Source organism: Hylobates moloch, unplaced genomic scaffold (genome assembly GCF_009828535.3).
Source record: "Hylobates moloch isolate HMO894 unplaced genomic scaffold, HMol_V3 SCAFFOLD_17, whole genome shotgun sequence".
Classification (NCBI taxonomy): domain Eukaryota; kingdom Metazoa; phylum Chordata; class Mammalia; order Primates; family Hylobatidae; genus Hylobates; species Hylobates moloch.
Genome location: NW_026652292.1, coordinates 318,642 through 346,623, shown reverse-complemented (window position 1 = coordinate 346,623; position 27,982 = coordinate 318,642). Strand labels below are relative to the sequence as shown.

The 27,982-nt window shown below is 62.1% G+C and overlaps 2 protein-coding genes and 1 long non-coding RNA gene across 10 annotated transcripts in view; 1 reads left to right on the top strand and 2 right to left on the bottom strand.

Moving 5' to 3' along the window:
• The window catches only part of SLC9A3 (solute carrier family 9 member A3), a 49,385-nt gene extending 26,589 nt beyond the window's left edge, over window positions 1-22,796 (top strand). The window contains exons 2-17 of one of the 5 annotated variants that reach the window (XR_009210448.1): window positions 2,970-3,272; window positions 6,609-6,769; window positions 9,111-9,189; window positions 9,650-9,827; window positions 10,494-10,714; window positions 11,223-11,425; window positions 11,813-11,902; window positions 12,107-12,177; window positions 13,749-13,878; window positions 16,379-16,491; window positions 17,233-17,362; window positions 17,520-17,696; window positions 17,808-17,880; window positions 18,238-18,348; window positions 19,903-20,577; window positions 21,054-21,257. Coding sequence is in view for 2 of the 5 variants with exons in the window: in XM_032135607.2 (XP_031991498.1) it covers window positions 2,970-3,272; window positions 6,609-6,769; window positions 9,111-9,189; window positions 9,650-9,827; window positions 10,494-10,714; window positions 11,223-11,425; window positions 11,813-11,902; window positions 12,107-12,177; window positions 13,749-13,878; window positions 16,379-16,491; window positions 17,233-17,362; window positions 17,520-17,696; window positions 17,808-17,880; window positions 18,238-18,348; window positions 19,903-20,321 (2,459 nt within the window). In the remaining 3 variants the exon portion in view is untranslated. Of the gene's footprint in view, window positions 1-2,969; window positions 3,273-6,608; window positions 6,770-9,110; window positions 9,190-9,649; window positions 9,828-10,493; window positions 10,715-11,222; window positions 11,426-11,812; window positions 11,903-12,106; window positions 12,178-13,748; window positions 13,879-16,378; window positions 16,492-17,232; window positions 17,363-17,519; window positions 17,697-17,807; window positions 17,881-18,237; window positions 18,349-18,821; window positions 19,072-19,902 lie in introns of all 5 variants that reach the window. The other 4 variants (XR_004244803.2, XR_004244802.2, XM_032135608.2 and 1 more) reach the window with 4 other exon arrangements.
• Window positions 12,735-19,994, bottom strand: LOC116456804 (uncharacterized). Of its 2 annotated transcripts, XR_009210450.1 has the most exons (4): window positions 18,727-19,994; window positions 16,849-18,693; window positions 16,487-16,679; window positions 12,735-13,932 (listed from the first exon to the last, which is right to left on the bottom strand). It is a non-coding gene; the product is annotated as an uncharacterized LOC116456804 (long non-coding RNA). The 2 variants fall into 2 exon arrangements; XR_009210449.1 differs by having other exon boundaries at window positions 16,487-18,693.
• Window positions 22,221-27,982, bottom strand: part of EXOC3 (exocyst complex component 3) — a 26,408-nt gene continuing 20,646 nt past the window's right edge. For all 3 annotated transcript variants that reach the window (XM_058430021.1, XM_058430020.1, XM_032135606.2), the window contains 5 exons: window positions 27,545-27,667; window positions 26,686-26,847; window positions 26,135-26,262; window positions 23,227-25,181; window positions 22,221-22,307 (listed from right to left, as the gene is read on the bottom strand). In XM_058430021.1, coding sequence (XP_058286004.1) covers window positions 25,010-25,181; window positions 26,135-26,262; window positions 26,686-26,847; window positions 27,545-27,667 — 585 coding nt within the window. In that variant the 3' untranslated portion in view covers window positions 22,221-22,307; window positions 23,227-25,009. The remainder of the gene's footprint in view (window positions 22,308-23,226; window positions 25,182-26,134; window positions 26,263-26,685; window positions 26,848-27,544; window positions 27,668-27,982) is intronic.

Sequence of the window (27,982 nt, the reverse complement as noted above, 5' to 3'; positions counted from 1 at the left end):
AGGGCGAGGGCGTCCTGGAGCTCCGAGACTCCCGCTGCTTCCCAGGTCTGACCTGCGGCCACCGTGCTCCCCCCCACCACCACGGTGCCCCCCACCTGGGGACATGCGGTCTCTGTGGTCACTGGATGTTATCCTCAAAGCAGCCCACATGCCGGTGGGCACTGAGGGGCCACAAGTGCCCCGCTGGCTGCTCCACAAGTGCTATTGGACAAATACCGTCTCCTAGGTCTTGTGACCCTGAAAAGAGGAGGACAGGTGAGCCGATTACCCCTACAGGAGCCAGCCTGGGACGTGGGCAGAGGCAAAGAATGTGCGTCGTGTAGAAAACAGTGGCCTGGGTGGGTCTCGCCAGGGGCTGGGCAGCCTCCAGGGGGTCACCGTCACACGGCTGTGCCGGGCTTTGCTAGGCACTCGTCGGGCAGCAGCGGAGGTGACGACGTCACCAAGGACAGATGTGAGAGGCGCGGGTCAGCCTGTGGGTGGGCAGGCACCGGCACCGGGCACAGACCACCCTGGTCTTCCTAACACAGCTTGGGACACCAAGGCCAGGATTTACAGCCTCAGGAAGGAGGGAAGGAAGTGGTAAACTCCACTTCTCTCTGGACATTAATAAAGAAATCAGGAGGCTGCAGAGGCGGGAACACCTGCCCCAGGCCTTCCTGTACCACAGGGACCCCCAGTGGGACTCCCAAAGGCCTTGGAGCCCTTAGTGTGCAGATTCCCAGGCCAGCCTAGAACCTGCTGAGTCCCGGGTGTGGAGGGGGCCCCAGGCTGCCCTGAGCAGAGGCCACAGCCTTCCCCTCGCAGGCCCGGAAGGTGCCACCCATGTCTCTTCCCAAAGCTCTGCGAGGCTAGGTCTGTCCCTGGCCACCGTAGGGACCAGGCCGTGGAGCCCAGAGGAGAGGGGCCCCTGTTTTCCTGCTGGGCTGCCAGCCCCATGAGCCCAGATCTGGGGAGGGAGCTGCTGAGGACGGGGCTGTCAGGGCACGAGTTAGGGCCCCAGGACTTCTCACTTGCATCACAGCCACTCCCAGCTGGGGAGCACCTTCTAGAGAAGGGAGAGCCGTGGGGAGGGAGCAAGGTCAACCTTGCAGATGCTCTCCTGCTGAAAGCTGGAGCAGACGGGACCCTGCAGGCCAGCTCTGAGCAGGGCCCCGAGGACGTCAGGGAGTGCACCCTCCGTGTTCCCCAGGGACAGCCTCCCTCCCTCGTTCCAGGCCAGGCCCTCCCTCGTTGCAGGCCATGCCCTTCCCTGGTTTGGTCATCACTGTCGCGTGGTTCCAGCCTCCCGGGCCGACCCCTGCTGCCCTGCCTGACAGGTGTGGAGCTCAGATCCGTGCAGGAAGTGCAGCCCGGAGTGGGGGAGCCGTCGGGGGGCTCAGAGAGCCTGTGGGGCACATGGTGGGGACAGGGGTCCACAGCAGGACCTCCGATCCCGAAAGCAGGAGCCTCTGAACCCTAATCCCTCCCGGGGCTGGTGTTTTGGAATCTAGAGCGGCAGGCAGAGCCGCTGTCCTGGGGACAGGGTCGGGAGACCGCAGTGCAGTGCTGGTGGCCGGGCAGGTGCGGTGCTTGTGCCTGCCACCCTCCCTAGAGGGGCCCATGCCACCTGTGGTATTTGGTGTAAGACCATCCTCGGGGAAGGAACGGCAAATCCAGAACAGCAGCTCCCTCCTCCGGGCCAGCACCCGGCCCTGTGATAGCTCCATAATTACAGGGGAGAAAACAGGCAGGGAGGGCCGAGCTCATCAGGGCCATGCAGTCGGGAAGGGTGGGACGCGGCCACTGCCTCCGCCACCCCTCCAGCTGTGCTGACACATTCTTTGGGGGCAGGTGGTGTTCGAGGGAGCCTCCCCGCTCCCGCTGCTCTGTGCTTAAATGGGGTCTCGGCCATCTCAGAAGACAACTTTCCTTTGAATTTCAAAGAAGACTTAATAACCAGCAGCTGAGGGAATGAAGAAGCTCATTATCCCTTACATCACCTAAGCCGGAGGACGCACCTCATTTGTCAGCCTTCCCGCTATTTTGAAATCAGGCCAAGCGCAGGAATTCTCATCACCTTTTTTTTTTTTTTTTTGAGTCCAATTAAAACACAGGAGACATGGCCCAGATAGGTTGGTGCCTGCACCCCCATCCACAGGGCCGGGCAGAGCCTCCGAGGTCCTGGCAGGGGCGATGGTGCTGGGAGATGGGTGAAGCTCCATGGGGGGTCCCCAGGGCCTGCTGTCCACCCTCAAGCTCACCTGTGGGGAGTGGAGTGGCGGGACCCAGAGACCCTTCCTAGAAGGCCCCACCCAGGGGCTGTGATCCCAGGAGAGGGGCACGAGGAGAGGGGGCCACAGCCTCCATGGGGTCCCTCCAGGGGGTTCTGAAACAGAGCCAGCCTCAAGTGGGAGCAGGCTCTGGCCACAACGTCAGGGACAGGGTCAGGGACAGGGTGAGCTCAGACCTTGGTCACCAAGGCAAAAGGCACAGAGCGAATCGGGGGTCCGGGGGACCAGAACCAGCCGGGCGGTGAGACGGCAGGTCAGAGTCCCCCCCAACACCGTCCACCCAGCACGGGCCTCCACCCCATAGCACCCTCCTCCAACTGACTCCCTTCTGAGGGCTCCAGCAGCTGCCCCTGCACCCTCCTCCTTCCCAGCCCTCTTGGGCTCCCCGAAAAGTTGGGGGAGGTCTTAGATGCCTGCAGCTCTGGGCCCTGTGAGACCTGATCACCTGGACCTCCCTCCCCTCCCCCCCAGGACCCCCCCCCCCCCCCCCCTCCCCTACAGGTTCCCCCACCTCCCTCCCCTCCTCCATGGGTTCCCCCCACCTACCTGCCCTCTCCCAAGGCCCCACCCTGACCTCCCTCCTCTGCCCCACGGGTCCCACCCCGACCTCCTTCCCCTCCCCTGTGAGTCCCCCCTGACCTCCCTCCCTTCCCCTCCCCCACAGCCCGGCCCTGACCTCCCTCCCCTCCCCTGCAGGGTTCCACCTGTCCCACAAGGTCACCAGCGTGGTTCCCGAGAGCGCCCTGCTCATCGTGCTGGGCCTGGTGCTGGGTGGCATCGTCTGGGCGGCCGACCACATCGCGTCCTTCACACTGACGCCCACCGTCTTCTTCTTCTACCTGCTGCCCCCCATCGTGCTGGACGCCGGCTACTTCATGCCCAACCGCCTCTTCTTCGGCAACCTGGGGACCATCCTGCTGTACGCCGTCGTGGGCACCGTGTGGAACGCGGCCACCACCGGCCTGTCCCTCTACGGCGTCTTCCTCAGTGGGCTCATGGGTGAGTCTGCGCCACTGTTGCCCCAGCCGGGCTCAGGGTGGGGTCCGGGAGGGGCGGGGCTGCCTCATCTCAGAAGGGTCGGGGTGCCGCACCCAGGCCTCCATGCGGGGAGTGTCAGGTGAGAAACGTGGCTGGCAGCCCCGTAGGCCCTCGTGACCAAGACCGGTCCCCTGCGTGTCCCCAGGTCCCAGCACATGTTCTGCTTTGGGAGGAGTTCCCATTTCGGCAGCTCGGCTGGGGGGCTGCAGGTGGCCGGGGGCTGCCGCTCTTCCTCTGGCACTGGGCAGAGGTCGGGGTCCGTCCACACTCGCCAGCCACCAGGTCCCAGGGAGACGAGGAGGACTGCAGAGCCTGATGTATTGGGCACCATTCCTCCCAGCCCGTGTGCCGGAGCCGCTTGGCCACCGCTGCACCCATATGGCTGCAGCCAATCCGGAGCCAGAGCTGCCTGTGCGGTTTTGGTCTTGGGTGCTTCATCTCTCAGGCACTGCCTCTCGCCCTGGAGCCAGACCGTGCATGGCTGGCGCCTCCCAATGTGCCAGGTGTGGTGCAGCCCTGATGCCCGCCGCTGCTGCCGGGGATGCTACAGCTTTGACCGGCTGGGCCCAAGGACCTCAGGCAGAGCCTAGCTTTGACCAGCTGGGCCCCACGGCTGAGCGCAGGCCTCCAGCACCTGCCGCCCTCACCTGTCTGAGAACTCAGCCTCAAACAAATCCACCAGCCGAACCAGACTCACAAGAATTGGTGATTTTCCGTCCGGTTCAAGGGAGATCATGGCCCGGCCTCTCCATGGGAATCAAGGGGCTGAAACCTGAGACCAAGGAGAAGCATGGAGAAGGAGGAGCTCCCGGGTTGGGGCCGCCTCACCCGGCACGTGGTCCCTTGGGGCCTTCTCACCCCTCCCTGGAGCCCCTGCCATCCAGCATCACCCACAAGGCGCAGCCCAGGGAAAGCTGTCGAGGGTGCAGACAGGCTCATGGATGGCAGGCCCGTCACGTGGGCGATGCCATAGGTGGTCAGGACACACCTCAGACGGGGCAGCCGCCCTAGCCACCGGGCCCAAGGGAAAGCCTCAGGGGTTGTAGCAGAGACTCCTGGACCCGCGGCCCCTCGAGGCCCCTCGCCCATGAGATCCCAGCTTCCTCCCAACTGTGTCGAGTGTGGGGTGGAGTAGCCTTTGACCAGTCTGGCTGTCAGGGCTGCTCCTCTGAGAACCAGGCACACTCCGTGGCTCCGTGGCCGCTGGTCACAATGGTCCCACCTAGCATTGGCCAGAGACACTGCCGGATTTCCCTTGTACGAAGCAGAATGTCCTCTGTGCGACCGGCCGAGCCTGGAGGACGTCCTTGCTGCACCTGCACCATGAAGCCCTGGAGGACTCCCCATACCAGGACGTCATCCCTGGCCCACCCCTGCCCCTCGCCACGCTGGACTCCACCGTCCTCCAACAACGCTCCTCATGGGAAACACGTGTCCCGGCCATCGCTGTGCCCCTCGAGGCAGCCGCTCCCCAGGTGACACAGATGCTGGAGGCCATCGCTGTGCCCCTCGAGGCAGCCGCTCCCCAGGTGACACAGATGCTGGAGGCCATCGCTGTGCCCCTCGAGGCAGCCGCTCCCCAGGTGACACGAATGCTGGAGGCCATCGCTCAGCCTTGGGGCCCAGCTGGTCAAAGCTGGGTGCTGCCTGAGGTCGTGGAGCAGAGATGCCCACGGCCGGCAGGTCTGTCCCATTCCTGGGAGTCCAAGAGAGCTGGGAGGCTGTGACTGATCTCTGCAGACCAGCGGCCAAGCCCTGTGGAGCGTCTCAAGGCCAGACGTGCCCCATGGGAAAGGGTGGACATGGCGGTGCTGGCCCGGGGGCTGTCCGGGCAGTGTGGGGACAGGCCCTGTGGGAGCTTCAGGCATCAGAGGCCCCTGCACAGGCAAAGCACGTGGTGGAGAAAGGCCTGGAACATGCGGTCTGGTGGCATGAGCCCTCCTGGCACGGCCATGGGCAACTGTCCAGACGCAGCCGACCCCAGGACATCCACGGGGGCCATCACTGCCCTGGGGGCGGCTGTGCCGGGCGGCCGTGTTTAAAGATGACCTTGAAGGGGATTTGCGTCCTGAGGCCGGAGTTTGGAAGTGGAGAAGGCTTGTGTGGTTCCCCTTCCACGCGGAGACTTTAACTCCCCGAACGCTGGTTCTTCTGGCATCTGTCACCTCCTCGGGGTGTTGTGACACTGGCCAGAGGCTGCCGGGGCTTAGGAGCTCACAGCAAACTCGGGGTTTAGTCACGGCAGAGATGACCCTGATCCGTCCCCTCCCAGGCGCTAGCACAGAAACCCCTGGCCAGGCTGCTCTCTGCTGTCTCCTGGGGCCCGTGAGCTCCAGGGACAAACCCCCACAAGCCCAAGCCTCAGCCCAGAGGGTGGTGGGCTCCGCTCCAGCCCAGCAGAGAGGCAGCAGCTGTGTGGGGGGACTCGTTGGGGCATCCCCCTCCCTGCGTGGTCTCTCCCACACCCTCACGGCCCTGGCGTCTCCTGGTCCCTGGCCCCTCATGGCCAGGAAGGCAGCAAAGAGGCCCAGTGTCCTCTGAGCCCTGCGGCCGTGAGTGAGGGCAGGCTCTCAGGGCCATGTGGCCACACTCAGTTCCCTGAGGGTCCCCTGGAGCCTGGCACCCCCACATGGCCTCCTCGAGGCCTGAACCCTGGGTTGAATGGCAAAGACTTGTGAAGGATGAGACTGCATTTCAGTAAAACCTCCCCAGCGAGGGGCACCAGAGCCCACAGGCAGGTGCAGGGAGGGAAGCTGGCCGGGAGCTGGGGACCACATGGACCCACGTCTTCCAGGCCCCCTTGCTCCCACCGCAGCCCTGCTCATCCCACAATCTGCCCCCACACCTCCAACGGCCCTCCCACCTGCCCCTCCCTGGCCGCGCCCCCAGGTGCTGTGTGTCCCGGCCCCAGGCCTGTCCTGGGTCAGCCCCACTTGCTTCTCCTGGGCTGGGATGTCACTCCAGGCGATGGGCCCCCATCCCTCCCCAGCATGCAGTGCCCCTGCACCCACCTGCTCCATTCACCCAAAGATGAAGGAGAGGGCCAGGGTCAGTCTTGTCTGTCTGTCTATCTGTCTGTCTTGCTCAGATGGGATGGGCCCTCTTGGAAGACACCAGCCTTCCCTGGAGGGCGCTGGGGGCCTGTGGGAGGGACGCAGGAAGCTGACCTGGCTCCCCACACCACCAGCGCCAGCCAGACAGGCTCAGACCCCCGACCCGTAGCTGAGCGTCTCCCCAGGGCCCTCCTTCTCGGGTGGCAGGTCCTGCAGCTGCCCCACGGCCCGGCTTGTCTTCCAGGCGACCTGCAGATCGGGCTGCTGGACTTCCTCCTGTTTGGCAGCCTCATTGCTGCTGTGGACCCGGTGGCCGTCCTGGCCGTGTTTGAGGAGGTCCATGTCAACGAGGTCCTGTTCATCATCGTCTTTGGGGAGTCGCTGCTGAACGACGCAGTCACTGTGGTAAGCAACAGAACCACTGATCCAGAGCGGCCAAGCTGTGGGAGGCCTGGGCCCCGTCTCACCCCGCATCAGTCAGTCAGTCAGCAAAGGAGGGCGTGAAACTCTGTCCCCAAACTCCCCTCCCGGGGGCATCCTGTCCCTCCACCTCCCTCCTCCCAGCTCGGAACAACTGGCAGCTTTCGCAAGGGCTTCTTTGGATCTTCCACAGTTACTAGGCCCGACCCGCCCACTCCGTAGCTTCAGGGTTAATGATACCGCTGTTGAAATCCCGCCCTCCTGGTCCCCAGAGCGTCTGTGAATTTGGACCCACAGTTACTGCCACCCATTCCTGGGTTCCTAAAAAACACATGAGTGGCCGGGTGCAGTGGCTCACGCCTGTAATCCCAGCACTTTGGGAGGCTGAGGCAGGTGGATCACCTGAGGTCAGCAGTTCGAGACCAGCCTGGCCAACGTGGTGAAACTCCATCTCTACTAAAAATACAAAAATTAGCCAAGAATGGTGGTGGGCGCCTGTAATCCCAGCTACTGGGGAGGCTGAGACAGGAGAATCACCTGAAACCAGGAGGCAGAGGTTGCAGTGAGCCGAGATCACGCCACCGCACTCCAGCCTGGGTGGCAGAGAGAGACTCCGTCTCAAATAAAATAAATACGTGAATAAGCAAACAACCAAATCCCATAGGAACCGTGTAATCTGCCAGGGCCGCCGTAACAAAGTACCACAGGTCCGGTGCCTTGAATGACATTTATTCTCGCACCGTCCTGGATCATGGTGTCAGTGCGGTGGGCTGCTGCGGGACCCCAGTCCTGGACTTGCAGACGGTGCCTTCCCGTGTCCTCACGTGGCCGTCCCTGCGTGAATGTGCCCGAATCGCCTCCTCTCACAGGAACACGGGTCCTGTTGGATCAGGGTCCACCCCAGTGACCTCACTGTGCCATACTCCCCTCTTTAACGCTCACATGCCCAGGTCCTGGGGACTTTAACATGGGAATTTCGGGGGCACAATTTGGCCCATGACAGAGGTGAAGGGAGGGAAACCGAGCTGGTGCTAATGGCAGAGCCCGGACGGTGTGTGGGTGTCCCTCAAGGAGACGGTGTTCCAGGAAGGGGGGACAGTGCCTCCACAGAGGCCCAAAGGCCACATCAGCGCTCAGTAAGGCCAGGAGAAGACTCGGGAACCCCGAGGAACCTGGTTACCACTTCACAGTGGCAATCGTGATGTTTCAAAGCCAGTCCCATCAAATGAGGCCACTGCCTCCCGGAAGTGAGTCATGGGGCGATCCGAGGGGCACGTGCGGAGCGGCCCTCTTAGGAACCGTCAGTGAGGCCAGTCCTGGGCCCGGCCCCGACGCCATCCCAGCCCCCACACTGCCCCGGCCCCTGCGCTGCCCCTGCCCGTCCTCCCCCAGCCCCGAGGACCCTGCAGACGCAGCCGGGGGGAAGGGTGGGATCAGTCTCCTCTCCCCTCTGAAAGTGCCTGCGGTTTGAAACCCGTCAGCCTCTCATGTTCCCTTAGGGTTTTGGAAAGAGGAAAGTCCTGTGGGTGTGGCACACCAGATTACCAAGATATTCTCAGGGGAATTTGAGAAATGAGACTTAATCGGGAATAGAGTGACAGCCCCGTGTGCCCCGCAGCCCTGCGGCTCCCGTCCCTGGAGAAGCGAGTCTCCCGAGAGGCTGTCTCTTCCCTCCCAGCTGGATTTTCATTAAAAAGCCCAGCTCCGAGAAGGCCCCAAGAGACCCTGGGACCCTCATGGGCCCCCCCAGCCCAGCCTGCTTTGCAAACACAACTTACACGCCTGCCCCAGGGTCCTCCCCCACCGTGACCGGAGCCAGAGACACAGAGCTGGGTGCAGAGCCAGCTTCTCCCCAGGGCTTTGCTCGGCGTGGAGCCCAGGGCACGGATAAGGTTTCCCCGCATTTTATCTCTGGGTTTTGCCAGGCTAAGGTTTAAAAACGTGCAGAGACCGCAGGGGCTACAGCCAGCACAGCAGTGCAGTCACTCGAACTGACACCCTGGGTTTGTCTCCGTAAATGAGACCCGGAATTCAAATGGCCGCTGAGCTTTGCAGCTGCCCCTGTTTTGCAGAGGACAGGAAGAGGCCAGCTTTGCTCCCGAAGCTTCTGGTCCCCTCCAGAACATTCTTTTGCCCCCTGTGTCCTGCTGGCTGCTGGGCTCTGGCCTTCTTCCCTTTGGGGGCCATTGCCCTGTGATGATTTTCCTTCCAATGGCCTCGGGTGCCGTGGGCTCCACACTCGGGCAAAGTCCGGCGAGGCCCGGGTCCCGGAGAGGGGGTGGCGCTAACCAAGGACCACCCAACGCCCTGCCCGTTTTCCCTGCAGGTTCTGTACAATGTGTTTGAGTCTTTCGTGGCGCTGGGAGGTGACAACGTGACTGGCTTGGACTGCGTGAAAGGCATAGGTGTGTAGCCGTGGGTCGGGGGAGTGGGCGGCCGTGTCTCCTCTGGGGCCGACTGTCTTCTCTCTACACCTGGCCCGCAGCCCATGCAGGAAAAAGCTTTGCACTCAAAGCTGCTGCACTCGGCCCTTTGTCCACGTCACGTCCCCTTGCAGAGCGATTCACACACAATTTGACATGGTCCTGGGGGTTCCTGGGTGTTTCCCAGAACAGGGATGAGGGCAGCCAGGTCTCCCTGAGAGAGACGGCTGGATAGGGCCTGGGGCCAGGCTCCCAGGGACACGGGAGGGTCCTCTCCTCTTGCTGAACCAAGGCTGGTGCTGAGACCAGGCCTGATCTCCAAGAGTGAGGAATCCACCCCCGTTTCCCGGGCTCCCGGCACTTCCACGGGGCTCACCAGGCGGCCCCTGGCAAGGAAGGGCTCGGAAGGCCAGCACGGCCACAAAGGGCGTCCTCTCTCCAGTGTCCTTCTTCGTGGTGAGCCTGGGGGGCACGCTGGTGGGGGTGGTCTTCGCCTTCCTGCTGTCGCTGGTGACGCGCTTCACCAAGCACGTGCGTATCATCGAGCCCGGCTTCGTGTTCATCATCTCTTACCTGTCCTACCTGACGTCCGAGATGCTGTCGCTGTCGGCCATCCTCGCGTGAGTCCCTCCCACACACGCGAGCTTCTCCACGCCCTCCTGGGCCCGGCGGGGCGAGCCAGCCAGGGGGACCCCAACTCGGAGGGAGGTGCCAGCCGCATGGACACCGGGGTTGTGTGTGGCAGGAGCCCCGGGCTCTGCATCACCAAGTTCCCCGTGAACCCCCGTGAGGGGAAGTGCAGGAAGTAGAGGGCCTGCCCTGCCCTCTGTCCTAGCGCGGGACCCTCAGAGCAGTGTCCCATCGCCTCGCCCGCTCTGCTGGCGCTCCCAGGCTGGGTGGGAATTCAGTGTGGGGCGAAGAATTTGATTTATTTAAATTTTAAAATAAGGAGTTGGCGTTTCCACTGAATTGTCTGTGGGCCGACAGCAGCGCCCTCCCTGAGACAGGTCAGGCGGGGAGGGACTTTGGAACCCTTTGTTGCCCTCCCTGCTGGCAGGCAGCCCTGGTGCCCATTATCTGCACCATGGTGACAGCTGCCTGTGGCCCCGCAGGGCCGTGGGCAGGAGCCCTGGCGGCCCGGCCTGGCTGGGGAGGGAGAGGCCCCCTGTAACCACACGACTGTGACTCTGGGCCTGCAGGCGGCAGGCCGTGGGGGGCTGGGCAGACACGGGGGCCTCGGGCGCTGGGCCAGGTGGCCGTGTCCTGAGGTGCGTCTGTCCCTGCAGCATCACCTTCTGTGGCATCTGCTGTCAGAAGTACGTGAAGGCCAACATCTCGGAGCAGTCGGCCACCACCGTGCGCTACACCATGAAGATGCTGGCCAGCAGCGCCGAGACCATCATCTTCATGTTCCTGGGTATCTCGGCCGTGAACCCGTTCATCTGGACCTGGAACACGGCCTTCGTGCTCCTGACGCTGGTCTTCATCTCCGTGTACCGGGCCATCGGTGAGGTGGGGCGGGGCTGCAGCCGTGGGACCACCGATGGGCCGGCACCATCTCCGGGAAGGCGCAGGCTTTCTACTGGGCCCAGGGAGATGGAGGTGCAGCCCCGTGCGAAGCAGAGGAGGGGACCCGATGGTGGCGGCCTTGGGGCTGGGGTGGAAGGCTCTGGAACCCCAAGGGAGACCACTTAGTTTCCCACTGACTCAACGGGATGTGCCTGAAGACAGGGTCAGTGGCATGGGAGACGGAACGGGAGGCAAGACAGCCCTGCCCCCGCCCAGCCCCATCCCCTGGCACCCGTGTGTGTGACGCACGGAGCGTGTGGGGGAGACACCAGGCCACGTGTGGCTCCAGGTGGACGGTGACGAGGGACGTGGTGTGGGGACGCCGTATCTAGGGTGCCGCTGTTCTTTGTCGGCACACGCTTGGCCACCAAGACGCTGTCCCGGAGGGGCTGGGGTCCCGCAGCTGGGAGGGCGACCGGGGAGCTGAGTGCCCGCCCCGTCCACAGGTGTGGTCCTGCAGACCTGGCTCCTGAACCGCTACCGCATGGTGCAGCTGGAACCCATCGACCAGGTGGTCTTGTCCTACGGGGGCCTACGCGGGGCCGTGGCCTTTGCCCTGGTGGTGCTTCTGGATGGAGACAAGGTCAAGGAGAAGAACTTGTTCGTCAGCACCACCATCATCGTGGTGTTCTTCACCGTCATCTTCCAGGTGAGGCCCGGCCCAGCCAGCTCTGGGGTCTCGGCCCCGCCCGCAAGGGGCGCCTGGGCCCATCCCGCACTTCAGGACGAGCATTTCCAGGCTCCAGACCCTAATTGGGTTTTATAATTTTAGTAACTAGGAGCCGTTTTCTAGGTTTTCACGTGGCCCCACTGGGGAGGAAGCATAATTGTTCTAAAAATGTTCTTCCCGGGGCTTCGCTAGTGGATGAGGCCCCTGGTGCTGCTTCCTCCTCTGCAAAGCAGGGGCGCAGGTTGCTGGGCGCCCGGAGAGCAGGGAGGGCGTCCGTGGGCCCCGGGGCAGGTGGCTATGTGGGTGCACCTGGCCGAGCCAGTGGGATGTAGGGGCTGCCTGGCACCACGAGACGCTGTCCTCCAGGGCCTGACCATCAAGCCCCTGGTGCAGTGGCTGAAGGTGAAGAGGAGCGAACACCGGGACCCTCGACTCAACGAGAAGCTGCACGGCCGCGTACGTGCGGGGCTGGGGGGCGGCGGGGGGCACCGCGTGTTCCTCGGGGCTGGGCCGGGAGGGGACAGGAGGCTGCGTCCGGGCCGGGGGAGGGGGTGGCGGGGGAGGCTGGTGGGTTCCTCGGGGCTGGGCCAGGAGTGGAGGGGCACCTCATGTTCCCCGGTTGGCCGCCCTGAGATGGCCACGTCTTTCTTCCCTTGAAAGGCTTTCGACCACATCCTCTCGGCCATCGAGGACATATCTGGACAGATTGGGCACAATTATCTCAGAGACAAGTAAGTGGCTGGGACGGCCCCAGCTGTGTCGCACAGCCCGGCTTCCGGAAACATCCTCCACTTGGAAGAGCCAGAAGCCACGTGCGTAACTGTTTGAGTCCAGGCTTGGTCAGGGCTCCGGTGCCCCATGAGGCCAGGTGCCAGGTGTGCCCCCAGACACACAGGTGCTGCCAAAAGGAGTTGGTGGCAGCAGTCGGGGCCACCGAGTGAGGGGACAGGAGCTGAATTCTCTGTGCTCCTTCCAGGGAATAGAGATGCTCTCTCACGTGGCCCAATTAATAATTCCAAATTGTTATGTAGAAATTGAAAATAAGGAAAATAGATTATTTCCTCCATGTCATAAACAGGGTTAGTATCAGTCAACATTTAAAATGATTTTGTCTGGCGGAGCTCAAGCCTGTAATCCCAGCACTTTGGGAGACTGAGGCGGGTGGATCACTTGAGGTCAGGAGTTCGAGACCAGCCTAGCCAACATGGTGAAACCCCGTCTCTACTAAAAATACAAACATTAGCCAGGGGTGGTGGTGTGGCCCTGTAATCCCAGCTACTCAGGAGACTAAGGCACAAAAATCGCTTGAACCCAGGAGGTGGGGGCTGCAGTGAGCCGAGATTGCACCATTACACTCCAGCCTGGTGACAGAGCGAGACTTCGTCCCAAAATAAAAAAAAGAGTTTGTCCATTAAGGTGAAATCACCTATGTTTTATTATAAAAAACATGTGACACTTATAATAAACCCAGTAAGTAGCACATACACTTTGCCCTGGTTCCCATTTTCTGAGCGATCTGTGTTCGGTAGGGGTGGAGGCACCGGGAGGTGTGGCCACGTGGCTTCATAAAGCTCAGCTGCGGTTCTCCTTGGCCACAGTGACTCTGCTCCAGGTACCCAGTCCCCGACTCCTTGGCCTCCCAGGGGCCATCCCGGGGGTCTCTGAAGCCACGGCCTCAGTCAGCTTTGACTTCCTGGTGTGGCTGAAACTCAGCCTGTACAGGAGCCGCCATTGCTGCCGCGGGGCCTGCCCAGGTGTGAGCACACAAGCTCACCCGGGCCTACCCTCTGCCCTGGGGGGCGGCTCTGGCGGCTGCATCCATGTCCAAGAGTGACAGGCATCACCTCCTTGTGCCCCAGAGTTTCCTCTAAATCCAGCCAGGCCACCGTCCCTTCTGATCCGGATAACCGGTGAATACTCTAATTCTATTAGGCTAAAAAAACCTCATTGTGGTCAGCTTGGCTCTTACAGGTCTTAAGGGCTCAGGGCATCTGTCCACCCCTGCCTTTCCTCCTGTGCAGCTGAGGGTCCCCCCACATGGCCGGAGCCCCCTTGCCCGACCAGGCCTGACGCCCACCCTGTCCTGAGCCACCCTCTGGAGGAGGCGGCCTCCATCCAACAGGACAGGCAGGAGAATGGCAGACGGCCTGGGCGTGTGGCAGGGGCTGCTTCCCTCATTTTAAATGCGCCTACAGGGTCACTATAGCAAATAAAATTCAGGAGACAAGGGACCAGGCCACGCGTCCGGCGGGCTGTAGGGCACCTGTCACCTGAGGCTCACACCCGAGGTCTGTCCCTACAGGTGGTCCCACTTCGACAGGAAGTTCCTCAGCAGGGTCCTCATGAGACGGTCGGCCCAGAAGTCTCGAGACCGGATCCTGAATGTCTTCCACGAGCTGAACCTGAAGGATGCCATCAGCTACGTGGCGGAGGTAGCAGAGCCGCTTGCTCTGCGGGGTCAGGGCTGCAGCAGGTTCGGGCACTGGCTGTGGGTGCCATAGGGGCAGTGAGGAGAGGCCCCTGCACCCACGTCCCAAGGCCAGGCCCACCCCAGCAGTTCACAGGAGGCTGATGGGCCTTCTGATGCCCTGGGAATCCCAGGGGCTCTCATGTGGGGTACACTGAGTCACAGAGCCGTGGTGACTGCGGTGCTGGTGGGGGTGAGCACTGAGGTCAGGTCCTAGGACCCCGAGCTCCCTGGTGACTGTGGTGCTGGTGGGGGTGAGCGCTGAGGTCAGGTCCTAGGACCCCGAGCTCCCTGGTGACTGTGGTGCTGGTGGGGGTTAGCGTTGAGGTCAGGTCCTAGGACCCCAAGCTCCCTTGCTTTCCCCGGAGATGGGAGTGGATGGTAAGCAGGCAGGCTGTTACGGGACCCGGTCCCAATACAGCCCGGCCTGCCCCAGCACACGTAGGTGCCCACAGGCCCACACGCACGGGCGGAGAGGCAGCAGCAGGGCCGTCTCCCGCCGTGGGCCGGCCATGGCTCTGAGGCTGCTCCAGCATCTCCCAGTCCACTGTGAGCTGCTTCTCAGCGTCCGCAGAGCCCCTGACTGCTCCAGAGACCAGAGGCCAGGCGCCCCACCCAGCCCCGAGGCCACTGCCGCCCCTGGCTCCTGCACCTGCCCACTATGGCAGGTGGGCCTCAGCCTCCCCGGCCTGCCCTGACCTCCTCAGGGGTGCTCTGGCTGCAGGAACTGTGCAAGACAGGGCCTGAGGGCACAGCTGCAGGGATTCTGCAGCTCCTCCCTAAGGACAGAGCCGTCCCTAGCGAGCTTTGGTGCCCTCGTCCAGCAGCCAGTCAGGGTCGGTGCTCTCACCGGAGGGAAAGGCCTGTCCTGCCAAACCCTGCAGACCCTCACACAGAGAGCCAGCAAACTCCATTCATTCAGACAGAATGACTCTGCCTCCACTGACGTGCATTCACCCCAGACGTGCCACCCGTGACTGGGGCCACGCCGAATGGCAAGGTGCCTCCTGGCAGAGGGCACGGGGGCCTGGGGCTGTCAGGAGGGCCAGCCAGTGCAGATTAGGAAAGAGGGCTCCTGGACCAGGCTCCACACAAACCCCCAAACCACAGGCCCAGCAAGCGAGAGAAAGCTCAGATACTCTGGCCCTAGGCAGCCTGGAGCCTGGCTGGAGGGTGGGAAGGGGCAGTGGGGGCTCTAGGCTCTGGCGGGCTCCCCTCACCCCCACATGGGTGACAAGGCCAGCAGACAGCAGGCGGGCCTTCAGCCTCTCCCCCAACCACGCCAGCCACCGTCCTGGACCCACGACCATGACCATGACCCTGGGCTCAGCTGCATGTGGGGAGCCTGTGGGCTCCTCCCGGTCACTCAGTAGCGGGGTCTCCACACCTGGGGTAGCATCCGCCTGCCCAGTGTCCCTCCTGGCTCTCACAAAGGGCAGCTGCTCTCTCCCTACACCCCCCACCCCACAGTGTGGGGCTCGGCGGGGGCAGGGGAAGTGGTGTGGGGAGCAGCCCCTCCAAAGCCGCCACGCGCCCGGGTGCCCCACAGCCCTCGTCTGTGCTGCCGAGTGGCGGTTAGCACCGTGGCTCCCCAACCCTCACGTCTGTCTTCACCGGGTGGCAGGAGAGGGACAAAGGTCATACAGAAGATGCTGGATTTAGAAGCAAAAGAGTAGGCAGAGGGCCCTCAGAACCAATGACCCTCAAAGCCCCCCGCAGTGGGCAGTGAACTGGGGGCCGCATCTTCAGTGGGAACAGGGGCACCCGCCCGACCCCGGGGACTTTCCTGGGAGCATCCTGCACACTGCAGGGCAGCGCAGGTGCCCACCTGGGAGGTCTGAGTGCAGTGAGGTGATGTTCCCTCCACACCCGTGCCCCCGCCGGCCCTGGGGACCCTGACTCCAGCCATAAGCCCACTGCCCTGTGCTCCTGTAGAACCTCACGCTCTCCAGGCCCTGCCATCAGGCAGGTGGGGTCTGAGGACACACAGGCGGCCCCACTTCGTCCTCTGGCACTCAGCTGTGCAGCTTCTGTGCCTCGTCGAGCTCTGCTCCGTTCTCTACCTGATTCAGTTCTAGACATGAGGCCGATGGGGTTTTAGGGCCTCCAGCAGGGACACACACCACTTCAATGATTCCACAGTATCAACAGTTTCCCCAGACACATCCCAAGTCCCAGGCAGCTTTACCCCTTCACACTCAGACCACTGTGTCCTCCTACAACCATTACCTCTGCCCAGTTCAGGCAGCAAACTGGCTGTAGCCTCAGACAGACAGGGGCGCAAAATCTGATCTGGTTTTGGCATCTCCACCCCTCCCTCTGCAGCTGTGAGGCGTGAACCCGGGGCTCAGGTCTCAAGGCCTTCTCTGGGCCCTGAGCTCTGGGTGCTTCCCCCCAGGGCACACAATGGCAGCAGCTAGGGCTTGGCTGCTCAGGCCACTGACCGGGCTGCTTCCTGACCACAGGGAGAGCGCCGCGGGTCCCTGGCCTTCATCCGCTCCCCCAGCACCGACAACGTGGTCAACGTGGACTTCACGCCACGATCGTCCACCGTGGAGGCCTCTGTCTCCTACCTCCTGTACGTGGCCACAGTCATGCAGCTTCCCTGGGGAAGAGCCCAGCCTTGGGAGCTGAGAGTCACAGACGGGGCTGGGGTGGCTCCTGGCCTGGGGGTGGCATGGAAGAAGGGAGAGGTGCAGAAAGAGGGGGTGGGTGTCTCCTCCCACAAGTGCTCCTGTGTTAGGCGGTGGCCAGACTCCCTTAGTGCTGGATGGAAGGCGAAAGGGAGGGGCAGCAGCGGATTGGGGGCCGGGCCTGACGTGTTTGCCCCTGGCCAGGAGCAGCCTGTCCTGGTCCCCATGCCACCCCTAATGCCCTCCGGCCCTGGTCCCCATGCCACCCCTAATGCCCTCCGGCCCTGGGCTCCACAGCTCACAGCCAGTTCTCACGGGAGGTCCACTCTGCCAGGTGTGCAGATGCTGGGGTCCCCGAGTCTCACAGCTAGGGCTTTGGAGGGGGACCAGTAAGGAAAGGGATCCACGTCAGACAGGAGACCGGGAAGGCCTCGTGGGCGGTCAGCCTAAGCCCTGAGGGGAGAAGGGGCTGGCCAGGCGGCAGATGTCCCCATGCCCCAGCCGGGTGCCCGCCGTGGGAAGGCGAGGGGCGCGCAGGAGGCAGCCAGGGCCAGATGCCTACCGTGGGAAGGCGAGGGGCGCGCAGAAGACAGCCTGAGCTAGACGCCTGCCTTGGGAAGGCGAGGGGTGTGCAGGAGATCCCGCCCTGAGGGAGCCTGTGTGGCTCAGCGCTGGTCCCCGCGCAGGAGAGAAAATGTCAGCGCCGTCTGCCTGGACATGCAGTCTCTGGAGCAGCGGCGACGGAGCATCCGGGACGCGGAGGACATGGTCACGCACCACACCCTGCAGCAGTACCTGTACAAGCCGCGGCAGGAGGTGGGCACCGCGGGCTGGGGGCTGGAGGAGCCCGCAGGGACCCCTGTGGGGCGGCTTCCTCGTCCCCTCCTGGGACCACCGTGGTCAGCTCCTGTGGCAGGAGAGCAAGAGTGTCTGGCGCTGGGCACAGCTGTGACCTCCGTGCCCGATCCCGCAGTACAAGCATCTGTACAGCCGACACGAGCTCACGCCCACCGAGGACGAGAAGCAGGACCGGGAAATCTTCCACAGGACCATGCGGAAGCGCCTGGAGTCCTTCAAGTCGACCAAGCTGGGGCTCAACCAGAACAAGAAGGCGGCCAAGCTGTACAAGCGGGAGCGTGCCCAGAAGCGGGTGAGGCCAGGTCACCAGGAGGCTTGGCGGGGCTGGGGCCTGGAGCGGGGGCAGTCAGGGCTGGGTATGGCTGTGTCGGGGTCTGTGAGCAGCTTCACGTTTGCTCCGCAGAGAAACAGCAGCATCCCCAATGGGAAGCTGCCCATGGAGAGCCCCGTGCAGAATTTCACCATCAAGGAGAAAGGTGCGCTGGGGGCCCGGCAGGAACGCTGGGACTGGGAGCCGCCACCTCCCAGCCCCAGCCCTCCCCTCTCGGAGACCTCCCCTCTCAGGACCTTCCCCTCTGGGGACCCTCCAGCCACCCAGGCAGGGGAGGCATAGTCAGGGCCCCAGCTGCAGACCCATCCAGGATGGGGTTCCAGGAACACTGTCCTCCAAGTGGGGTCCCTCCTCGCCCTCCCCCAGCCCTGCGGTTTAGCCCTCCTCTCTGTGGGTCCCGACCCCCTGCACCTCTGTGCACAGAGCTGATGGACACTGCTGACTGGGCTATGAGGACAGCCCCCCAGTGACCCCAGTCCTCAACCCAGCCTCTCTCCCCCAGACTTGGAACTTTCAGACACCGAGGAGCCCCCCAACTATGATGAGGAGATGAGTGGGGGAATCGAGTTCCTGGCCAGTGTCACCAAGGACACAGCGTCAGACTCCCCTGCAGGTGGGGACGGGGCACAGGCGTCGTGGCTAAGGGAGGGGTGGCTCCTGCTGCCCCTGGAGGGAGCTCGGTCACTGGACAGGGGCACTGGGACCTGGGGGGGTGGGGTCTCCTGTGGGTTCTCAAGGGCCCTGCCTGGCACGCAGAGTGCCCCCTCAACCAACTCGGAGGCTGCAGTCCGGGGAGACGTGGGCCGGGCAGGGAGCAGGCGGGCTGTGTCTTGAGGGAAGGGAGACGTTACCTGTGCTGCCTGTGGCGTGTGGGGTCATGGACGTGGGGGAAGGGCCTGCAACCTGAAAGGCAAGTGACCCTAACCTTCCCGGTGACCCTATTCCAGGTGACCCTAACCTTCCCGGTGACCCTATTCCAGGTGACCCTAACCTTCCAGGGCACCCAGCAGGTGACGGCCCCGGCGAGGCCTCCCCTGCCGCCGCGGGGCTCTCAGGAGGCTGACCGGCCGCTGCCCTCTCTCCTAGGAATTGACAACCCTGTGTTTTCTCCGGACGAGACCCTGGACCGCAGCCTCCTGACCAGGCTGCCGCCCTGGCTGTCTCCCGGGGAGACGGTGGTCCCCTCGCAGAGGGCCCGCACGCAGATTCCCCACTCTCCCGGCACCTTCCGCCGCCTGATGCCCTTCCGCCTCAGCAGCAAGTCCGTGGACTCCTTCCTGCAGGCAGACGGCCCCGAGGAGCGGCCCCCCGCCGCCCTCCCCGAGTCCACACACATGTAACGCTCCCGGGCCTCCCGCCGCCTAACCCCTCTCTCCGCAGCTCCTCTCCCTGCAGGTCTCCGCCTCGCGCGCTCTGTCTCTCTCCTCCTCCCTGGACCTGAACCTGGCTCGCTCTCTCTCCAGCAGCCCCTCTTCCTCCTCTAGCGCCCTGCTGGCCGCACCTCCCTCAGGAGCCCGGAGAGAGACTCTGGCGTCTCTGCTGCTCCCACGGAGCTGAGGGCACCAGGGCCGCCTGAGATTTCCTTTAGGTGGCTCCGAAACCTAGTCCGCGAGTCCAACTCCTGCGCTCCCAGGGAGCTGAGAGCAGGGCTGGGGGGGAGCCAGACAGACGCCCCGGGTCCCCGACCCTCTCACAGGGATACAGGGAGGGCCGGCCCCGCAGACCCGGACTCTGCCTCCAGCTCAGAGCAGGGAGAGGGGCGGGCCACAGGGTGTGGGGCTTTCTGAGCTCCCTCTGGGGGCCTGGGAGGCACCCGGGGGACGCCAGGGCGGTTTGAGATGGAGGAAGCAGGTTTCCCCCTTGGGGACCTTGACCTCCCGCGCTGCAGGGCCTGGGGCGGGACCTTCCTGCGCGGAGGAGGCCGCTGTCCCGGGACCCCCGGCGGTGAGACGTGGCGGGGCCGGGCTGGGGCTTCGCTGTTGCTGCTTCCGCCTCTGCCCCGCGAACCCGGGTCCTGGGAGGAGGCCCCAGCGGACGCCGAGACTGGGGTGCGCGGCGGGAGGGGAGGCGAGAGCCGCCGGGCTCGGGGAGAGCTGAGGCCCCGGGGACGCCCCTCCCGCCCCAGCGCCCGGGCTCCGCGCGCCGCTCACGCCCTGCTCTCCCGCAGGTGACACCGGCTCCGACACGCCGCTGACCGGACGCTCGTCCCCGCGCCACAGTCTGCCCACTGCCGCCGCCGCCGTCCCCGAAAAACCCCAGATCCCCGCGCGCCTACAGCGACCGCGCTCCCCGAGCCCCACCTCGCCCACGCCAGCGCCTGCGCAGAACTCCGAGACCGCCGCGCCAGCGCCCGCAGAGCCGCCCGAGCGCGAGCCGGGGGCGGGGCCTGCACCGGGGGCGGGGCCGGAGCGCCGGGGGCTGCCGAGTGCGCACGCGCGTTCGGCGGCGGCGCGCCGCGTGCACAGCCGGCGCTCGTTCCAGCGGCCTCGCGCGCGCCGCCGCCCCGCGCTGCTGAAGCTGGCGTCGCTGCCGCCCTCGTGCCACGCACCACCGCACGCGCTGGAGCAGGAGGAGACGCCGCTGTGACGCCGCCGGCGGGAAGGGTCCGCGCTCTATGGCTGGCCGCTCGCGCCCTTTCCCACCGCCGCCGGGAAACCGAAGCTCGCTCCGAACGGATTTGCGTGAAACCAGCCCAAGGCTCCGGGCCCCCCGCAACCGAGCCCCGCGCCTCTCCCCGGGGACCTACTCAGGGACCTCCCGAGCGCCACGACTCAGGGCCTGACCTGCAGCGGCTGCAGGCCCAGCGCCGTTTCCAGGCCCTCGCCAGGTCTTTGAGCTGCAGGTAAAGTGGCAGGAACGTCTTCCGTCTGCTCAGCGTTTGGGGATTTAGACTCCTAAAGCCAGTACCTGCCCCGTTTCCCCCCACCAGGTTCCGTCCTGCCTGCGCCCGGTCTCAGGGCGGCGGCCCCGGACACGGCCCGTCCCCACAGACCAGGTCTCCGGCCTGAGCTGTCGCACCTGGCGCGGAGGTCGCCCGGGGTGCCCTGGCTGGGTGAGAGGTGGCCTGGCCGGCGGAGCTTGCCAAGAATCACGGCCAGTCCTTAAGTGGATGGTGGGGCCCAGCAGCTGCTCTGGCCCCCTTAACAAACCAAGGGGCATGGAGGGGCCCAGGGCGCTGCCCCCTCTACCAGGCTCAGGCCTTCCAAGGAGAACCTGCTGAGACCCCTGGGCCTGTCCTAGACCCCGGACCCCTGACGTTTCCCACTCCTTCCAGCGTCCCAGGGCGAGGCCTTGGACAGAGCTCCTGGTCCTCTGCAGGGAGACCATCCAGCCTAAGCTCTGGGAGGCGCTGTCCATTGAGTGGGCTGAGGCCGCGTGTGCTGAGCCGGGGAGGGTGCTCGGAGTCCATCCATCCCTCAGATGGCAAGTTCCACAGGGTCCAACCCATCTGAAACCTGTCTGCACGGTGGAGGTGGTGGAGGTGGACACTCGTAGGGGCTTTCTAAAGCTAGACTCGCAGCTCCTTGCTCAGGAAAATTAAACTATTCACGTCTTAGATCGAGTGTTGACAGTCACCAGTCAGGAGTTGTTGTTAAGAGTTTTATGTTGAGTGAATATTGCACATTGAGTCCCTGGTGGGAAAAGTCCACAATTTCCCATTGATAGCTTTTTACTGTTGTGAAAAAGGGAAGCGTCAGCCACACAAAAGCCTCCATGACCACTGCTCTGGAGAAGCTCTTGAGCCTAACTGCAGGCACTGTTATTTATTTGGATCAGATCAAGCGCAGTGACTTTTTGGGATTCAGTGGTCATTCTCCGCACTTCATAGCCATTTCAACCAACTCTGAGCACAAAATGCAGCCATCTTCTCTGCAGCAAACCCAGCCCAGTCAGTGACCCTACTGGACAGATCCAAGGCCAGCCCTGGTTCCCTGCTACAGCCACCATCCCGAGGTTCATCGGAGCAGGCCGGGGCCTGGCCTTCCCGGCACGAGTGGGTGTTCTGACAGGGGCCCAGTTTGTTCCATCTGAACTGCTGGGAGGTCTCCGGGTGGCCAGAGGAGCAGAGCTGCCTTCCAAGTGCCTGTCTGTGCCTGGGAGAACAGAGCAGGCGCGTCGTGCGGCCCACAGCGCAGTGCATGGCGATTCCAGGCGCTGAACAACTCCCCTGGACCCTTGGGCCTGCATCTGACTCCCGGCTGCAGAGTCAGAAGCTGAGTCCAGGCAACTGCTTGGCCACTCCCGGTCGCTCCTCCCTGGACACCCAGTTACCAAAGTCAGCAAAGAAGATGCGGTAATCGCCGCCTGATCTCCACATGGTGAACACAACACTCACCAACGCCTCCTTGACCGGTCAGTCTGCAGCACCGGGGGTGGGCAGGCAGGTGTTCTGTGTTTACGAGAATTGCACAGGCTAAACACAAACATGGAACCAGAGTTCCAGTGAACACCTCACTCACAGCCGCCCAGGCTGCACCCCACCAGGTGATGGAGCATGCCCGGGGCTGTGGGTGCCAGGGGCCGAGTGCTAGGGACTCGTCATGAGTGGGCATCTCCATGTTCCTGTCACTGCTGTCAAACAGAAGGTAAAGAGTCTTATGAATGTATTTCCTTAGGAAAACTTGTACAAACTTCTTTTATTAGGATATCTATTTAATACTGAACTTTGGCCTACTTTGTGATAGACTATAAACAAATTGAGGAAATCACTTTCTCACTTCTGTATTTTCTCAAAAATAATTTTGTTACAGAGTTCAATATACTGTGTATTATTGATCTATTGTGAAAGCAAAGAATTTCATCAAAATATTTTAAATTATGAGTGAAAATTGTGTATGTTAATTTTGCAGCTATAATATTAATCAAACTTTGTGTAATTCTAATCACAAAATGACGTGCCTTAAGTGCCCCTCCAGCTGTGGGTTGGCAGTGTCCAGACAGGGAGGGCCCATCACTGAAATCCTGAACAATTGCTAGACCAATTCTATTAAAAACATTTCAAGGCATTTTGGGTGCAAACTTTGTTTATAAAAGAGAAATCATCCACCTCTGAGAATTTAAGGAGCAGTCTCCTGTAGGTACACATCACTTTGCCCCAAAATTAGCACTGACACATGCGTGTGTGTGCGCGTGTGTGCATGTGTGCGTGCGTGTGCTGTTGCTGCCCTTCCTAGCTGGTGTGAGGAAGCTGCTGGACGCAGCTGTGGAGCAACCCCTGGATCAGAGCCCCCTGGGGAGGCCTGTCATTGCAGACACCCCTGAGGAGGATGTGACCAGTGACCATGGGGCCCAGTGGTGACCCTCACACAGAATCAGAGCAAAACACCAGTGAGGGCTGCACACTCACCACCGTTCGCCCTGGGCGCTCATTCCAGAAGTAACAAGGATTCCCTCAGTGGGAAAATAAACGCATTTTTCAGTCTTACAAGGGGCACTCTAATGACTGTGAGCATTACGAATTTTAATTCATATGCATTTACTGAGCACTTACCGTATGCCAGGTGCACTCAAGGCCTGCTAAGCGGGAAGCTGGGTTCAGAGGCACGTGGAACAGCGCGCCCACCGGACGCCCTGGGAAGAGACCCTCTTCTGAGCCCCTGATGCTCGTAAGAGCTGCTTCTACGTCTCAGTTACTTAAGTTTTGATTCTTTCAAGAAGTCCTATTTGTGAATTTTTCACATCTTGTGAGGATGAAATAAAAGCAAAATGTCAACTCTGCCATCTCAAAAACGTCTTGAGAGCAAACAAAGCATGTCCTCAGGCTGGAGTACCTGTGGCCCATGGGCAGCCATAGGAGGTCCTCACAGGAACCGATGGCCCCACTGACACCCCCGCCTCTCCCATCTGCGAGTCCCTGGGGCTCTGAGACAGACAGGGATGGAGGGAACAAGGCGCTGTGTACACAGGCGAGAGGAGGAATGAAGGTCGATGCCTTTCACTCACTCAACCGAATCAATACTTTTCTGTAAATTAAGAGAGCACAGGGGTCTTCCCCTCTGAGCACCAGGACCCAGGACTCCCTGCTCATCCTGGGTAATTCCCCCCCTCCTTTGAGACGGGAGTCTTGGTCTGTTGCCCAGGCTGGAGTGCAGTGGTGAAATCTCAGCTCACTGCAACCTCCGCCTCCGGGGTTCAAGCAGTTCTGCTTCAGCCTCCCAAGTAGCTGGAATTACAGGCATGCACCACCACACCTGGCTAATTTTTGTATTTTTAGTAGAGATGGGGTTTCACCATGTTGGCCAGGCTGGTCTCAAACTCCTGATCTCAAGTGATCCACCCACCTTGGCCTCCCAAAGTGCTGGGATTACAGGCGTGAGCCACTGCGCCCGGCCTCTGGGGTAATGCCTTGATTAGCTTTGGAAAAAAATTACAGATTAACGTGCAAAATGATGCTACCATTGAAGGCAGATGCTGTAGAGAGATGGGTACATTTTGGAAAAGAGAATTTAAAGGATTCTCTATCAGGAAAAGCAGGATTCACGGGTCTTGAAATGTACTCCAAGTAAATATTCACTTTCATGTTTACTTTTACCAAAATGTACACTCCTGCCATTGCTCGTCTACCAGGTATGGCTGACTTGGCTGGTACCACCCGGTGCCAGAGGTCTGCTCACCTGGGGGGGCGGGGGACAGGACTTGCTGGGTGCAGCTGGTAAGTGTCTCATCTCTCAAAGGACCCAAGGAGTAACTCTGGGGATGTCAAACAGGAGGGGACCAGGAGGGCGCCCTCCAGGCTGAGGGGATGTCAAACAAGAGGGGATCAGGAGCGCGCCCTCCAGGCTGAGGGGAGACTTTTAGTCTGTGATTGACAACAGTTCCTGGGCACTGCTAGATCAGTAGTCAGAAAACCTTAACTGGAAAAGAGAATGCGTGGCGTTTTCATTTCTCTGAGGAAGCCGAGAAACTTTAATTAGGTGACAGGGTTCCGAGCACTTAAGCAGATGGGGTGCGGTGAAGGCCCAGGGAGGAGGAGGGCACGGAGGTGCACGTCCTCTGTGCCCCGCACACTTTCCACCACTGCAACAAACAAGCACCCGAGAGAGGCTGTGCAGCAGAGCCCTGCACACACAGGCCTTTGACAGCACAATGAGGGGCCTCCACACGTGGCCTCGGCACACTCACTCGACGCATACCTGATGCATCGCACTGGCACCTAAGGACAGGCCGTGCAGCTGAAAGGAACACGTGTGGCCAAGGAGAGCAATCGGCTTTCCCGCGTTTCTAAGGGCAGGGACCGAGGCTGTAGAGGGGCGAGCAGGGCAGGCCGGCAGAGGCTACTTGAGCAGCTTGGCCACATTCAGGCTGGGCACCACAATGTCCTTGAAGAGGGGCACGTAGCTGGGGCTGGCCTGCGCTGGGCCCTGCTCCAGGGTTTCCATGATGGTCTGCTTCATGTCACGGCTGGCATCCCCACGCACAGCCAGCAGCGCACCGATGTGGTCGTCCCTGGGGATGGGGAGATGTCAGCCCACGCCCGCTTAGCACCCCTGTGATGCACCACACTGCCAGGGACTCACCGCCTCACCACCCCAGCTGACAGAACACAGCCAGTGAGGACCGCTGCAGACAAATGGCACCTTTCCCTTTTCGGCGGGAGACAAGCCTGCGTTTTCATCTTACTCTGTCTTTTCTCAATCCAATTGCAGAAAGATTTTTCAACACTGCTTTTATAAATCTTTGTTTTGGCCCAACCAGGGGGCAGACCGTGGAGGGCTCAAGACCCCGTTTTTCCACGTTTAACCAGTGAGATGATGGGACGGAGGTGACGTGGCTGCAGCCATGGAGGTGGCCCCTTGGGGAAGTGGCAGGTGCCCTGAGACAAGGGCTGTGAAGGCTGGCCTGGGGCCTGGAGCCAGCATGGTGGAGGGGGGACGTGCGTGGGTCCCCTTCCCCAGACCTGGTACTGGGGACTCCCTGTAATCACATCCTCGGAAGGTGTCTGGTCCAAGCGGCACTTGGGCCTTCCCGAGTCCACCATGAGCACAGAGGAAACTTCCTAAGCTCGCCCCACTCAGGCCACTCCACAGCCCAAGTCTTCCCCACCACACACAGCAGAGCTGTCCCAGCCCTGCCCCCACCCCACCCCCACCCCCACTGTCCCCACCCGGCGTGTGCCCCGCGAGCTCCACCCACCCACACCGCAGCCCAGGCCGGGTGGAAGGCAGCACAGGAGCCGCTCTGCTCCCCGCGCCTGGGCCCCGCTGTGCCGCACCTGAACCCTTGCCGTGCCGCACCTGAACCCTTGCCGTGCCGCACCTGAACCCTTGCCGTGCCGCACCTGAACCCTTGCCGTGCTGCACCTGAACCCTTGCCGTGCTGCAGGGCTGAACTTGCGAACGGGAGCCCCACCCGCACCTGCCGCTCACTCCAGGATTCCCAGGCAGACGTGCATTCCTTACCTGATGTCTGGATACTTGCTGACGAGAGTGGAGACTTCCAGGTAGAGCAGAGAAGGGTCTGTCAGCTTGATCACTTCGGCCACAGCCACGATGGTGTCGCAGTATCCGTCCACGTCTTCCCCGAAACCCTGGAAGGCAGCGGGAACGTGAGGAGCCGCCCTCGGCTGTCCCCCGGCGCTGGGAGCCGCTGGAGTCTGGCTGAGCCCCTTCCTGACTGGGAACCTCCCTCTGCACCTGACTCCTCAGGATCTACTCCGAAAGCTCAGTGACGGGGCCGGGGTCTGGGGTGAGGGCGAGACAGTGGGAGGCGGCCAGCACCTCGCAGCACAGGACAGACCGGGGAGCGGCCCTCAGGGAGCCGTGGGCGGCCTCAGGAAGCCGGCGGGGCCGGCGCGCCTGCCTCTGTGGTCATTCGTGTCCAGCCGCAAGGTCAGGCAGGACCCGGACCCACACGACACACTCCCATCTACCGGCCTGAGTCCCGGGGTGGAGGCTCAACAGGGCCGTGGGGCGACAGGCTTTCCCTACCCCGGGACCCGCGCGACACTCACGGACGCCAGCTTCCGGAACAGGAAGTGCAGCTGCTCCGCCTCCCTCACCATCTTCTCGGCCCCCTCCTTGCGCTCCTCCGGGCTCCGGAAGGAAATGCGCTTCTGCAGGACCGCCCGCAGGTATTCCACCACCACGCGCCGGTGCGCCTCGGCCGTCATCCTCTGGGGAGAAACACGCAGTCGGCTGCAGGCTCCACGGCTCCGGCGGCCAGGAGCACTTTCATTTAAACCCAGGTCGGGGCTCCCAGTGGCTCCCCGGAGGCTCTGAGCCCACTCCTCGCTCCGCCACGGCTCTGGGCATCTCACCGCAGAGGAGGAGCGGGGGCTCAGTGGGGGAACAGTGACCGTGACCTGGACCCCTGCACCAGGCCAGCTCCAGCCCCCAGCAGGACACGTGGGTGAGGCACGTGCCGCGCATCAGCACTCGGTCCACAGACAGGCCCGGTGTCAGTGGCTGCTGCTGTCCTTTGATAACGACTGCAGCATCTGGAAAACGTGGCAGGCACTTTGGAGGAAAGAGGAACCTGGATCCTGCAGGAAGGAGGGTCTGAAGTGGAAAGAAATCCCTGGGGCGTCACGGAGTGAGTGGAAGGGCAAGGGGCTAAGACGGGGCACGCGGGCCTCTCCGGCAACCATGGCTCCCTCCACCTCGAGGGCCACCCCACAGGGCCCCGACCACTCTCACCACAGCCCCGTCCCAGGGAGGTGGCGTCCGCAGAGCCTCTTGCCTCCCTTGGGCTGATAGGACAACGAGTGAACGTTCACTCACGGAGGGACTGGCTGGATGCTGAGTTCTGAGCAGGGTGAGCGGTGAGCCCTAGCATCAAGGTGATGAGGGGACTAGGTCCCACCTTCTTACCTTCTTATACGGCTTTTTAATTTTGGCAAAATCGTTGAAATAGTCTTCCACGGTGACACAGATAATGTCTACAGCGTTTGACCCTAATAGCCACTTCTTCGTCATCAATTCATTCAGATGTTGCTGAAAAGCAGAAACAGATCATAGAAATCATCACCTCAACGTCCCACGAGAGCCGAGTGCGTGCGGGAGGGAGGCACTTCCGTGCGTCTTTGCTACGTCACACTGCTTTTCTAATTACAACAGCAATGTGCACCCAGGTAAAAACTCGATTATATAATCTGCAAATGTGTACTTTAAGTATAGGAGATTTATACTACAATTTCTGTGATGAGCTTCCCAAAATGACATGTTAAAGATGGAAATATCTGTGCATGTATACATTTTACCTTTAATGGCTACATATACTTATCGTATTTATTTGCCCAATTCTCTATT